General features: G+C 26.4%; 1 protein-coding gene across 1 annotated transcript in view; it reads left to right on the top strand.

Moving 5' to 3' along the window:
• Window positions 1-6678: 6678 nt before the first annotated feature.
• LOC126841639 (cytochrome P450 4C1-like) overlaps window positions 6679-13855 on the top strand; it is a 40594-nt gene continuing 33417 nt past the window's right edge. The window contains exons 1-5 of the mRNA XM_050578220.1: window positions 6679-6699; window positions 7977-8131; window positions 8258-8507; window positions 8615-8906; window positions 9192-9268. Of these exons, the coding sequence (XP_050434177.1) occupies window positions 6679-6699; window positions 7977-8131; window positions 8258-8507; window positions 8615-8906; window positions 9192-9268 (795 nt within the window). The remainder of the gene's footprint in view (window positions 6700-7976; window positions 8132-8257; window positions 8508-8614; window positions 8907-9191; window positions 9269-13855) is intronic.

The following is a 13855-nucleotide window of genomic DNA, read 5'->3' as shown; positions in this document are numbered from 1 at the left end:
ATTAAACAAAACCGTTTTTTAAGAAAATATTATAACAGAAAGTTACTATTGCTTCTCAAATATTAAGTTCTTTAAAACTATTTAAATTTGTAAATGGTTTTATGCTATGGTTAGTATCCAACAATTGTTTCGAAACAGGAGATTTGTGTGCTTCTTGTTCAGAATAAAATTGATTTGATTTTAAGGATAATTTTGCTAATACATTTAAAATTATGTCGCTCTACATAGGTGTATTCATTTTAGAAGTATAAAAATAAAAGTTAATGTTTGACACAAGCCAGTAATAATCCCTTTGAAAAAATAGCAAAATTATCATAATAATAATAACATCTTATATTGTTTTTATGATATTAGTATATTAATGATCCTTAATTTTTAGTTCAGAATACATTTGATTTGATTTTAAGAAGAATTTGATTATTAATTTTAATTAGCTAATAAAAACAGACGTGTGCAATTTTTATTGTAATTTGTAATACATTTTTTTAGTATAGTTATTTTTTTAATATATCGCAGCCACGCTTAAAAAGTGACACAACTGGAAAATTTTTTTAGTAAAGTCATTTAAAAAAGGACAACATAATGTAAAATAATGTTATACCAAAAGTGACGTGTGCCATCTATCGGTGAAAAATAATAATAGACTTATGACGTTTTTACACAATAATGATATGATATTTATTTAAAATATGCTATAATCTCAAAAATCATGTTTTTTGAGTTATGTTACTTTTTAAGCGGGGATGCGATATGGTTATGTATAGGTTTTAGTATGAAACAATGAAAGTCCTTTAGTATAGTGTAGTATGTGTCATTGAAATTCCTCATTTAAAAGTTAAATGTACAAATTCATTATGAGAAAAAAATATAATGAAGAATACTACATTTATAACAAAAATTATTAAATATGTACATTCAATTACTGACTGAATCGAAGAAAAACAATAGAAATAAAAATTTACTGATAAAATATATATAGAAAACTAAATTCTAAGAAAAACGTATAAAAGGAACAAGAATACCAGGAATTTACTATTTATGTTTAAGACTTACACACACTGTATAACTATATAATTTCATCAGCAACCAAAAACATGAATTTTCCATTTCAACAAGTAATGTTTACTACAAAAAATAAATACATTTAATGTTTTAGTAATTCATATAGTTAATCTTTACAATACACTAAATATAGTATTAAAATATAGTATTTAAATACCATAACCTTTAATATACCTATAAACCTATTAACCTAAATATACTTATATGTACAAATTATAAATGCATATTTAAACAGAGTAATGAAAGTTAAAAACTAACATTATCTATCTAAACATAATGTTTGTTTTTAGCTAAGGTCAAATTAAAATGGATTTGATAACATTTGCATTTATAAATTAGTTTTATTTAAATAATTATAACAGACCACACGTTGATGCGCAGGCTAAATTTCAACAATGTAAGTGTAACATTTACGAACCAATTCCCATGGTTTTTTAAACATTCAAAAAACTATACTAAACTAAAAAAATATATTTTATTTTGTATAGGTATATTAAAGGTTATGGTATTTAAATTTACTGTTTTTTTGTACTCAGATAAAAATAATTCAACATTCCACCCATCCATCAGATATAAGTTTTAGTTTTAAATAACTTTTAAAGTAACTATCCAAAACTTATTTTCAACCACTAAACTTCCAAACTGTCGCAAATTAAGAATCTTGTTGGCGGTTGAGCCGCGGTTTTACACCACTTCTTATTATGGCCTAAAAAAATGTATTACTTTTGTTCGCCTATTTAGTTGATAATCGATCAACTAGAGAACAGCGATAGTTACACGGCTGACCTCACATGTTCAAATGCATTGCATTCAATTAAAACTTAAAGGCCTAAGGCGTCCTAAAAAGATCGTAAAAGAATTTTTAGTAATATTACCTTCAAACATTTTAATAACCAAATAATAATTATTATTTGTTTAAATTTATAACATGTTAATCAATTAATATAAAGCATATAAAGACTTTTGTCTCTTTCGTTTGAGTTTCTTTTGTGCAAGAGCTCAGTATTGCTCGAAGAAAGTAGATATTAATTAGTTAAGATTCGACTAGAAATTCACATACTATTTTATAAACCTAACCTAACCAATAGCTTCTCAAACCGTAACTTTCTAATATATTGGCTTCTGATATAGATTTTATTTTGTACAAAAATTTCAGTAAATCATTCTAGATAAATATATAGTTTTCAATATCCTTAATTTCGAGTTAAGTTCTTGGTTCTAATTGAACTTAACATCCTTCAACAATCTTTAAACGAAACTCTGAGATCCTTCGACGTAAGGTATCTTTACTTTTTAATTCCCAAAAATATATTTGAAAACATTGTTAAAACTTGCCTATTACCGCTATGGAATATAAATATATTGCTTACTACTTATAATGGTTATAAGTTTGTCCCGTATTTCTTTAGGTGATATGTGAGGTTGGAAAATGCACGCAGATAAAAATACTACTACACTCCACTTCCCTTCCCATTCTAATTTTTAAGCTCTTATAACTTCAAAAATAGTTATCCGAAACTGGTTATCGACCAGTCGAAATTTGTAATACATTATTCTCTATTTAAAAAGGTAATAAAATATGTACGTTACCATCTCAGATACAAAATTTGCTATCAAAAAATTTAAGTTGGGAGGGATGTCAAAACAAAAAAAAAATTAAAAATTGAGATCACATTGTATAAAAACAAAATGAAAAAATTAATTTAATTATTAATTAAACCCAGTGGGATACTAGCTGGTTCATGATAATGTTTGATAAGTAGTTTCTGTCAATTACAAACAATTGCTTATTGTCATATTGTCGGGAATCGGTGATTTATTAATCACCCATGCTAACCGAAACCCATAATAACCGAATCAAGCAATGTTCATGCGCGTCACAGCATGCATTTAGAACTACGCTCCCTAAAACTGCAATCATTTTGAGAAATTTGCAATTTTCAGATTTTTTCCTTTAGTTATACTATTAGTTACACTATAAGACCTACCTTTGTGCCAAACGTTACGTGTCTGCCTACACAGAAAGTGTTTTATAATTTTGATGATGAGTGAGGAGTCAGTCAGTAACAAAAATAAAAACTTTAAAATTGTTCCTCTTTGACAAGGCTTAATATTCAGGCTCAAATTTTTACAATATCTTAAGCTACTCAAACTCTTAAACTACTCTATGTTTCACATTTCAAAAGCTCATCTTAAGAGAAACCAGATTTAAGCGGGTTAAAAAAACTGGGTAATTGGTTCGTGTAAAGATACACTGGCATTGCTGGAACTTAGGCTGACGCACTGCCAGGCGATCAGACAGTAGTAAACAAGTGTAGTTGCCTTAGCGAGCTCTGCGTTGGCCGAATGAACTCACCTAAAATACAAACTCTTTAACACATTTTTTTTGGTCATTAAAATTATAGTTTTTTTTTTAAACAAATGACTACCAACTCAGTCTTTTTAGAATTAGCTTGTCAATTAACTAAAAAAGTATAATAGAAAAATGTAAACATTCCCTACTGGGAAATTTTCAATAACACGCTGATTTCTAACGTTAATTAAAAAAACAGTTTCAAGTTTTTTTTGGTATAACAAATGTAGCTTAATTAAAAAAATATTAGTGTTATGCTCGCTTGGTTCTAAGTCGATAAAGAATAAGGGTAGTGCCGCAGTGGTAATTTAGTTCGACCCTATAGTACATTTACTACTTGTAGAGCGTTGAAACCAAGAAATGATAACTCTTGTTTTATATCGTCAATCGGAGTGGTATGATGTAGGTCTCGAAAAACCACTGTAAACGGTTTGTCTTGTTGCATTTGGAAAGTATGAAAATCAACATTTTCTTTTATAAATACACTCACAATTTTACGGTAGTCGTCTGATAAGTTGGTTTGTAGTTTAAGCCTTTAATAATGCTTTTACAACTAAACTCCTTCGAAACGACTGTCTTTTGAACAGCTCCGCAAAAGCCTTAATCTTTAAATATGATTTATGAATATTGGTGGGGGGGGTTGGTTTTTTTGGATCTAGTGAATCACTAGTTTGTTCGATTTCCATGTTAATATTATTATCAATACTTGTGTTGATTAAGTTGTCGGAGGTTATTTGTTGTGTTCATTTGTTTTACTTGCAGAGGACCGCTGGCCGACGTATTTTTTTTTCCCCTGTTATTTGAAATGTTTGTTGACCAGTCGGTAAAAGAAATAATGAATGTAAATTTTATGTAAAAATTAAGATTACAATCAATGATAAAAAAAACAACTGACATAAAATATACACTAAATTAAATTTAAGGAAAAATGTATAAAAGGAACCAGAGTATCAGAATAGTACTATTTGTGTTTTAAACATACATCAGTGAATCCATAATATCATCATAAATTACACACTGTATAGCTATATAAGTTCATCAGCAACCAAAATTATGAACTTTCCATTTCAACAGGTAAGTTTCACTACCAAAATTAAAAACATTTTATTGATTTTGTACTTTATGTAGTTATTCTTTACAAGACACTTAAGTTGGCATTAAATATCTTCTGTTAAAACCATTTTTTTTTTAAAGAGTTTCATTGCCTCAAATATTATATTTTTTATATTATTCAAGGATTAAAGTTTAAACTTAAGACGTATAGAAAGATTATTATTACCTTAAGCAATACTCAACGAAACGTCAAATTTTTAAAATTATAGCAATCATTTCACGCTTTAGGTCACTTTCTTAAATACACAATGTTAAAATATATATTTTTGGTATTATATTTAAATTTTATTGTGCCAATAAACATTGTAAGTTAGCTCAAAATGTTAGACAAAGGACATATTTTGAGACACTATAAGTTTTTTTGACTTTTAGATGTTAGGTGTTATTTTATAACGCTTAACTCTTACCAGTAGTTTTAACTTATTGTAACTTTTTAAATTTAAACCGGAACCTCTATATTTTTTGGGATATTATTTAAGTAAATAATATTTTAAACCCAAAAATGTTAAACGACTTTTTAATAACATACTGTTCAAAAGTTTTTGTTAGTGCTCTATACAGAAGCATTTTTAGGAATATTCAAATCAGATAATAACTATAATCAGATAATCAGATTATAATTTAAAATGTAATATGTTTTGAAAACATGTACTATTTTGTGATTTTTAAAATAAGAATTCAAATGGAATACTAACTTTAATTTAGTGTACAAACACACAATAGCAAATATAAAAGAATGACATAAAAAATTAATCACAATTGTGTATGTTTAGCTGAATATTATTAAACTATATTTTTTAGTACAAAAATATACCTTTTAAAATGTAATCAGTTGATAAAATAGTTTATCACATATGCACACTATTGTTTAATAGTAATAATATTTTGTAACAGGTAACCCTGAATCAGCAAGCTCGACCGTATCAAATTATATTTATAGCTATAAATGCTAAGTGTCTGTCTAGGCGAAGAAAGTCTTATTACCTTTAATCATTTCTACCGTCTTCTTCTTTACTGCAATGTATTAAAATAGTTAATATTTATAATATATTTAAATTGATTGGAGCCATAAAAAAAATTTTAAGTTAAAAAATTCCAATTCATACTTCGCTTAATTTACAGATATATTCTGTGAGCTATTTTTAATACATTTTACATAATATATACAAACTAAAGTAAAACGCAACGAAACTCGGTAAATGTCGAAAAGTCGGTGATCTGTAGATATGAATCGCTGGTCAACCAGACTATCACAAAACATTTGATTGTGTTTGGTTACCTGTACTCACCTATCGGACAATGCGATCATAAATAAGTATTTTATTGGCTCCCGGTCTTCGGAAACCAAAGAAATGTAATAATATTTAAGAGAAAATTTAATATCTTTACAAAGTCATAGCTAACGACTCGATGGATAAAAATAAAAAATTCAAACGATAACATAATTTAAAAATTTTTGCCCACAAATTTATGGAATTATAAACATATGTTGCCATTTGAAAACGTGAACTAAACCCTTTTTATCGTATAAAGGATGGAGATAAACATTTTCAAAGTATTGAAAAACATAGTAAAACGTTTATCAAAAAGTATAGGAAAAAAATAGTTTTCAAAATATTCATATTTCCGAGAAAATGATGTCTTACGTTAGTTGGATGACCCGGTACAAATGATATCGATATGTAAGTTTATTAAGATATTATAAGGAACCAATTTATGAGAAATTTACTATTTGTGTTTCAAACAGTGAAACAATAATACCATTATATGAATAATACATTTGGCTAATTTTATTACTCTCTTTGTATTCTAAAATAATGCTTATCTTTCGAAAATCCGAAAAGTCATAAAAGTTGTTGTTTGAAAACAGTAGTATAATTAAGAATGTTTCAAAGTCGTTATGTGCAATAAATCATACAAAAACGTGGGAAAAAAAAACAATTTTTTACAGGCAATAATTAAATATGGAAATATGATTGAAGCGTAATTTAATAAGGTACGCTAATTTAAATTCAAATAAAAACATATAAAAGGAACCAAAATGTCAGAAATTTACTATTTGGGTTTTAAACTTCCACCAGTGAAATCAAAATATCATCACAGAGTACATAGTATTATTTTACTGTATTATATTGTCGGCTTCCAAAAACATGATGCTTTTATTTCAACAAGTAAGTTTCACTATCAACTTAATGTTTGAGTGCTTTAAGTAGTTAACCTTTATTAGAAACTAATTTTAGCGTTAAATAAAATCTGTTCAATTAAAAACCTTAATTTTTTTACAGTTACGTGGTTTATTGCCACACATAGTATATCATCAATAGTATTTTAGTATTAAAGTTTAAACTTAAGATGGGTAGAAAGATGGAGTAAAGTATTATAACTATCTGTACCGAACCTGTAAGCAATACTCGAAGAAACTCCACCTCTCGAAATTTTAAAATAAAATAACTTAAAAAACAATTATTTAAAGCTGGTGGTCGACCATTACAGAAGTTTAATTTAAAAAATATGTATATAAGGAACCTAATTATGAGAATTTTACTATTTGTATTTCAAACTGATAACAGTGAAACGATTATATCATTAAAAAGTACATAATGTTATTTTACTTTATACCTATATAATTTCATTCCATATCAACCATATCATTCCTTTGGTCTCTTCCTTGAATACACAATGATAAAATATGTTTTATTTATATTATATTTAGATTGACTTGAGCAATAAAAAATTGTAAGTTAAATATTTTCAATTCATATTTTTCTTAAATTTCAGATTTATTATATGAGTTATTTTCAATCCATTATACTTACACTTGTATTAGTTACAACGATAGTAATTTTTCTAACAAAAAAAATACAAAGACAAATTACTTTGGCTGCTCAAATACCTGGTCCAAAAGGTCATTTTATTGTTGGAATTCCAACGATTGCAACTCGAGGACCAGAAAAGTTATTAGAAAATATGAATTTGTTATGCATGAAGTAAGTTATCGTGAATAAGCATGTAAAGTTTTGTGGTATATTGTTGTCTAATTACTGAAAACATTTTAAAGCTAATATACAATTAATACGGGTGTAATCTAATTTGTTAAATATTATAAAGACAACATAGCAAAACCAGCTTATAATTATGCAAGAAGTTAATACTTGTATTTAACATGCCTTTATTTTGTGGAATATAAGCCTTAAGCCAAACAAAAACCAAATTTCGAGATAATTAACAATTTTAACTAATACCCATAAAATTACATGAGAATCACATACATGCTCCAGAACGTTAAGTTAGAAACTATTCATATAAATACAATCAGTCAATCCTTGACTGTTATTATTTTGTGAATTATTTAAATTTGTAACATAAGTACTTATCGACGAAATTTAAAACAAGTTCATTATGTTTAAGGTACAAGTATTCATTATTTAAATTTTGGTTTTTTAACAAGCTGATTGTTTGTATATCTAACGCCGAAGATATGGAAGAAGTAATGAAAAGTTTAAATTGTTTTCAAAAGGATACACCTTATCCGGTAATTGAAGATGTTTTCTCGGTTAAGGGGGTACTTACAACTAATAATGTACATGACTATAAAAAAAACAGGTAAATTATTGTTATATATAGTACCTATAATATTATGATTATAGATATTTTGTAAGAAACTAATAAAAAAAAATGTTCCTATTTAAAAAAGATGAATAATTTATTAATAAAACGTACGTTATTTAGGAAAATAATATCGCAATGGTTAAAGTATTCAAATTTAAAATCAATGATAACTTCTTTCTACGATGAATCCAAAATTCTTGCACACATATTGAGTGAAAAGAGTAAAGGAAAGCCATTTGAACTTGAAATAGGCCGCCTTTTCGACCTAGCGTCGATGGACACTATTGGGAGAACAGCGCTGGGAGAAGAATTTAACTCACAAAACAAAGAAAACCATGATTTCCAAAAAAGTTATGAACGTATAGCAAAAGTAAAACTTTTTTTTTCCTTCATTTTTATAGTAACAGAAGAACATTACACGAAACTAAGAATATAATATCCGCTAAGAAGTTAATTGTTTTTACTTTTTAATTACAGATGTTTGCATACAGACTTTCGAACCCATGGTTTTTAATTTCGACTTTATTTTCACTGTCATCGAAAAAACATGAACAACGAAATAGTCAACATTTAATGCATAAATTTGTTAATGACTTAATTCAGAAAAAACAAGTCGAACTCAATGAAAAAGCGAAAACTACAATTATTGGGAGTTATGACACAGATTGTGTTTCTCAAAAACCTAAATCTTTAATTGAAATTCTATTAGCAAGCGAACAACAAATAACACCTAAAGAAATACGGGACGAACTTATAACCATTATTAGTGGTAAGAATTATATTTAAATTCTATAGCTGTAAAAAGTTTTAACAATGTTTTCAAACTAATTTTTTTAGTTAAAAATTTCGGTATTTCAATGATGTATTATTTAATACTTATGTCATTAAATACATCATCAAAAAAATTCACCTCATTCTCTTTAACGTCAAAAAATCACTGCTTTTTATCTAAGAATTTAAGCATGCTACATTTTAAAAAATATAAAGTATAATTTCCAAAATTGTAATAGAAATTCTACTAAATAACGTTATTTAAATGTACTTTATGTTTAAGCGGGACATGAAACAACTGCAAAATCAAATTCATTAATTATATTTATGCTGGCTCATCATCAAGATGTTCAACAAAATGTAATTTTTTCTGAAATAAACTACAATTCCATGTTTGTTTGAATATCAAATTCCCTATTTTTGACCCTAGGTATATCAAGAAATAAATTCAATATTTTCGGCTGGCGACTTTAACCGATCACCTACACACGAAGATTTACAGAAAATGGAATACTTAGAACGAGTAATCAAAGAAACTATGCGGCTTTGTTCAACTGTACCCTTAATTACCAGAAAAGTAGAAAACGAAATGATGATTGGAAAACACATAATCCCGGCAGGTAGAACCCATTAAGAAAAATATTTTTTCAATTTGTACAGCGAAATGTTAGTTAATTAATAGTTATCGAATATTATTATTTTACAGACACAATTCTTCTGATTTGTATTCAATGTTTGCATTTGAATCCCAAGTACTATAAGGATCCTGAACAATTTAATCCTGACAACTTCTTACCTGACGTGTGTCGCAATCGTCATCCTTTTGCGTACGTTCCTTTTAGTGGTGGCTCAAGGAACTGTATTGGAATGAAATACGCAATGCTTCAAGTGAAGACTACGATATCTACTCTTGTGAGGTCCTATCGTTTTTCACCGTCGGCAAAATGCCCTACGCCGAAGGATCTCAAATTATCTTTTACTATAGCAGTGGAATTTATCAATGGATGTTACGTTAAAATAGAACCGAGAACATAATAGCTTGTAAATTTAAATGTTTAGGTGGGTTTTATTTAATTAAAGTTTAATGAAATTGTTTAGTGTTCGATAATCAAATTAAAAAGAATTTTATCTAGTTATTAACAGAAAAATACTTAAAAAAACAAAATTCTACGTTATTAGGTAGATTTTTCATTCTTAGTGGATTATTTTGTTAATTACAAAAATTATTATACTTAATAAAATTAAAATGTATTTAACTTTGGTTTTCGAACACTAAAAAATTTCAGTAGTTTAGTTTTAAATATTGTATATTAGAGTATATTGTTAACGCAAGTCATTTTGTAATGCATTGATAATAATCATTACGATATTATGAGATTTATTATGTTGTCAAAATCATTATTATGTTTAAATTTCTTAAAAGGGTATACACTGGAATTAAAACAATTAAGTGTCATGGGCTAAAAATTGTTTAAGCGTACAAAAAAGCACTGGTGATCTTAATATTTTTTGTGTTTATTGTTATTGGTGTACCAAATCAAACTATTTCTACGATTTTTATTTATGATCAATTATAAAAATAATTCATATTATTTAATATTAAATCAAATATTGTCTATCTACTTGTTTTTTTGTCAGATAGTGTTTCTATTGTTGTGACTGGACAACGTGTAGATACAATTTCTATTGATATTAAAAAAAAAAAAGCTTGAATTAGTAAATCATGCTGTGCTTAATGATAAATTAAAAAATAACGAAGAAAAAAACATTTAAATTATGTGGTTTAATTCATAACTTTTAATCGGCATGAAATTAGGATAACTAATGTTAGTTCTTCTGGTATTCATGTCACCTCTGTATTCCTCTACATTGGTATAACTTGCACTACATGTATTCTTTGCCTCTTTAGGCCGTTTATTTATAAATAATTAAATTTTAAAAAATGAGTCAGAAGAAGAACTGAGTTTATTTAGTTTTCTTAAAACAGTTTTTCAAACGATTTCAAGCTCTACAAAACATATCAACAAAGACACTGTCTCCAAGTAAGGTTTATAATTAAAAAAAAAAAATTTATAAAATGTTAATCAATGCTGACAAAAATAACAAGCTTGTTACTTAAGGCTGTCTAAATTTTAACCAATATCTATATTGAGCTATTTAAAATGTCATTTATAATTTATCACATGTGCGGTATTCGCAATTAGGCACAAGTTCTTATGACACATAGTAGATAATTAAAAGAAAAAACGTATATAACAATAGGTCTAATGACATGCCCACTTGTCTCTGATTTTTGTCATTAAAACATAATATTGATATAACTAACACAAGTGTCAGTATAATGGATTAAATTAAGCAAAATATGAATTGGAAACTTTTAACTTATCATTTTTTTTATGGCTTGAATCAAATTAAATATATTTTAAATAATAACTATTTTAATACATCGCAGTAAGGAGAAAGACGGTAGAAATTATTTTAAGGCAATAAGACTTTCTTCGCCTAGACAGACACTTAGCATTTATAGCTATACATATATTTTGTAACAGGGACGAGCTTGCTGATTCAGGGTTAACTGATACAAAATATTAATCTTAGTGTTCATATGTGATAAACAATTTTATCAACTGATTACATTTTAAGAGGCATATAATTATTGTACTAAAAAATACAGTTTAATAACATATAAAATAAACATACACAATTGTGATTAATTTTTTTTTATTTACTTTAAGGTGTCATTCTTTTATATTTGATAATGTGTGTTTGTACACTAAATTAAAGTTAGTTTTCCATTTGAATTTTTATTTTAAAAATCACAAATTAGTGCATGTTTCCAGAATATAGCTAATGACTAGATGGATAAAAATAAAAAATTCAAACGATAACATATTTTAAAAAATTTTGCCCACAAATTTATGGAAATATAAACATATGTTGCCATTTGAAAACGTGAACTAAACCCTTTTTATCGTATAAGGGATGGAGATAAACATTTTCAAAGTATTGAAAAACATAGTAAAACATATATCAAAAAGAACAGGAAAAAATAATTTTCAAAATATTCATATTTCCGAGAAAATGGTGTCTTACGTTAGTTGGATGACCCTGTACAAATGATATCGATATGCGAGTTGGATCTATCGATATATGCTGTTTACGACAATATGCAAAAAAGTCAATTTTGAAAAAATTGTCGCTTACGCCCTTTTACCTTCTAACCATCGAAATGTTAAACGAATTTATAGTACTGTACATACTGTACAAAAGTTTTTGCTTTTTAAAGTTTATGTTCGTGCTGTTTATTGAAGCATTTTTTTAGAATATTCAAGTCAGACAATCAGAATATAATTTAAAATGTATTATATTTTATACACATTCACTATTTTGTAGTTTTTTAAAAATTAATAATTCTAATGGAATAACTCTCTTTAATTTAGTGTATAAAGTACAAACACACAATAACAAATGAAAAAGCATTACACCTTTAAGTTATTTAAAAATAATAAACATAACAATTTTATATGTATTATTCTTTTTAAAATTTGAGATTTTTTTACGACTTTATAGGTCGCCTTACGCCTTTACGTCTTTACTGAATGTAATGTACTTAAACATGTGAGGTCAGCCTGCTGTAACTTTCGCTGTTCTCTAGTTGATAGATTATCAACACAGTAGGTGAAAGAAAAAAAAATTTCTTGGGCCATAATAGGAAGTGGTGTTAACACCGCGGCTCAACCACCAACGAGATTCCTAAAGGCGCGACTGCTCGGAAGTTAAGTGGTTGAAAACTAGTTTTGGATAATTATTTTTTAAGTTATTTAAGTGTCTGGAGGAAGGGTGGAATATTGAGTTATTTTTAGCTAAGCACAAAAAAACAGTAAATTTAAATACTTTAACCTTTAATATAACTACCTTTACAAAATAAAATGAATGCATTTAATTTGTTAATGATGCCTCATCATAAGAATAACTACGTATTATAATAGGTAATTATAATAGTAAGTATATAGTTGTGTTATTCAAAAAGTATGAGTAATTTTTGTCTGTAATCTAAAAATTATAATAATATAATTATAATAATCATTAATTTTTTATTTAAAATAGTTTTGATGTAATTATAATAAGAATTGTGTTAATATGTTTAAATTATATCGTGGAAAGCTTAATAGTCATTGAAGTGGTTTTTTCACAACAGTATTAACAACAATAGATTATTATACCTAGAGTCTTTCAAAGTACTTATGTAAAAAAAAAAAATATAAAAACGAGAAATTTTTTTTTTTTTAAATTATTGCCATGCAATAATTTAAAGTGAATAAATGAATGTTAAAATTAGTGTAAACCCAAATTAATAACCAGGGTTTATAATGTAATCGGTAATAAAAATTGTACTCGACAGAAAAAAAAACGTAACATAATAAGGTACTAAAAATTAAATTTAAATAAAAACATATATAAAGAAGTATATAAATCTAAATTAGAATATCAAAAATTTACTATTTGTGTTTAAAACTTACACACTGTACAACTATATAATTTCATCAGCACCGAAAACATGGTTTTCGTATTTCAAAAAGTAAGTTTTACTACCAAAACTAAATACACTTAATGTTTAGTACTTTATGTAGTTAACCATAACTAATTACAAGACACTAATGTTGGCATTAAAATATACCACCTGTAAATATTTAAAAATCCTGATTTTTTTACAGTGTTTTATCGTCTCAAATAATAAAGCATTAATATTATTTAAGTATTAAAGTTTAAACTTAAAACGGGCAGAAACATTATTATTTCCTTTAAGCAATAATCAACAAAACTCCACTTATTATTCAAAATGTTTAAATTATAACAATCATTTCATGCCTTAGAAATTTTCTTAAAATATACATAATGATAAAATATTTAACTTTTGTATTGTATTGTTGAATGTTGAATTATTTA

The sequence above is a fragment of the Adelges cooleyi genome, unplaced genomic scaffold (assembly GCF_023614345.1).
Source record: "Adelges cooleyi isolate 19-005CV unplaced genomic scaffold, UGA_ACOO_1.1 ACOO_flye_CR_arks_rails_tigmint_CR_PRNA_40, whole genome shotgun sequence".
Classification (NCBI taxonomy): Eukaryota; Metazoa; Arthropoda; class Insecta; order Hemiptera; family Adelgidae; genus Adelges; species Adelges cooleyi.
Note: the sequence above shows the minus strand (reverse complement) of the source record. Positions and strands in the feature narration are given on the sequence as shown.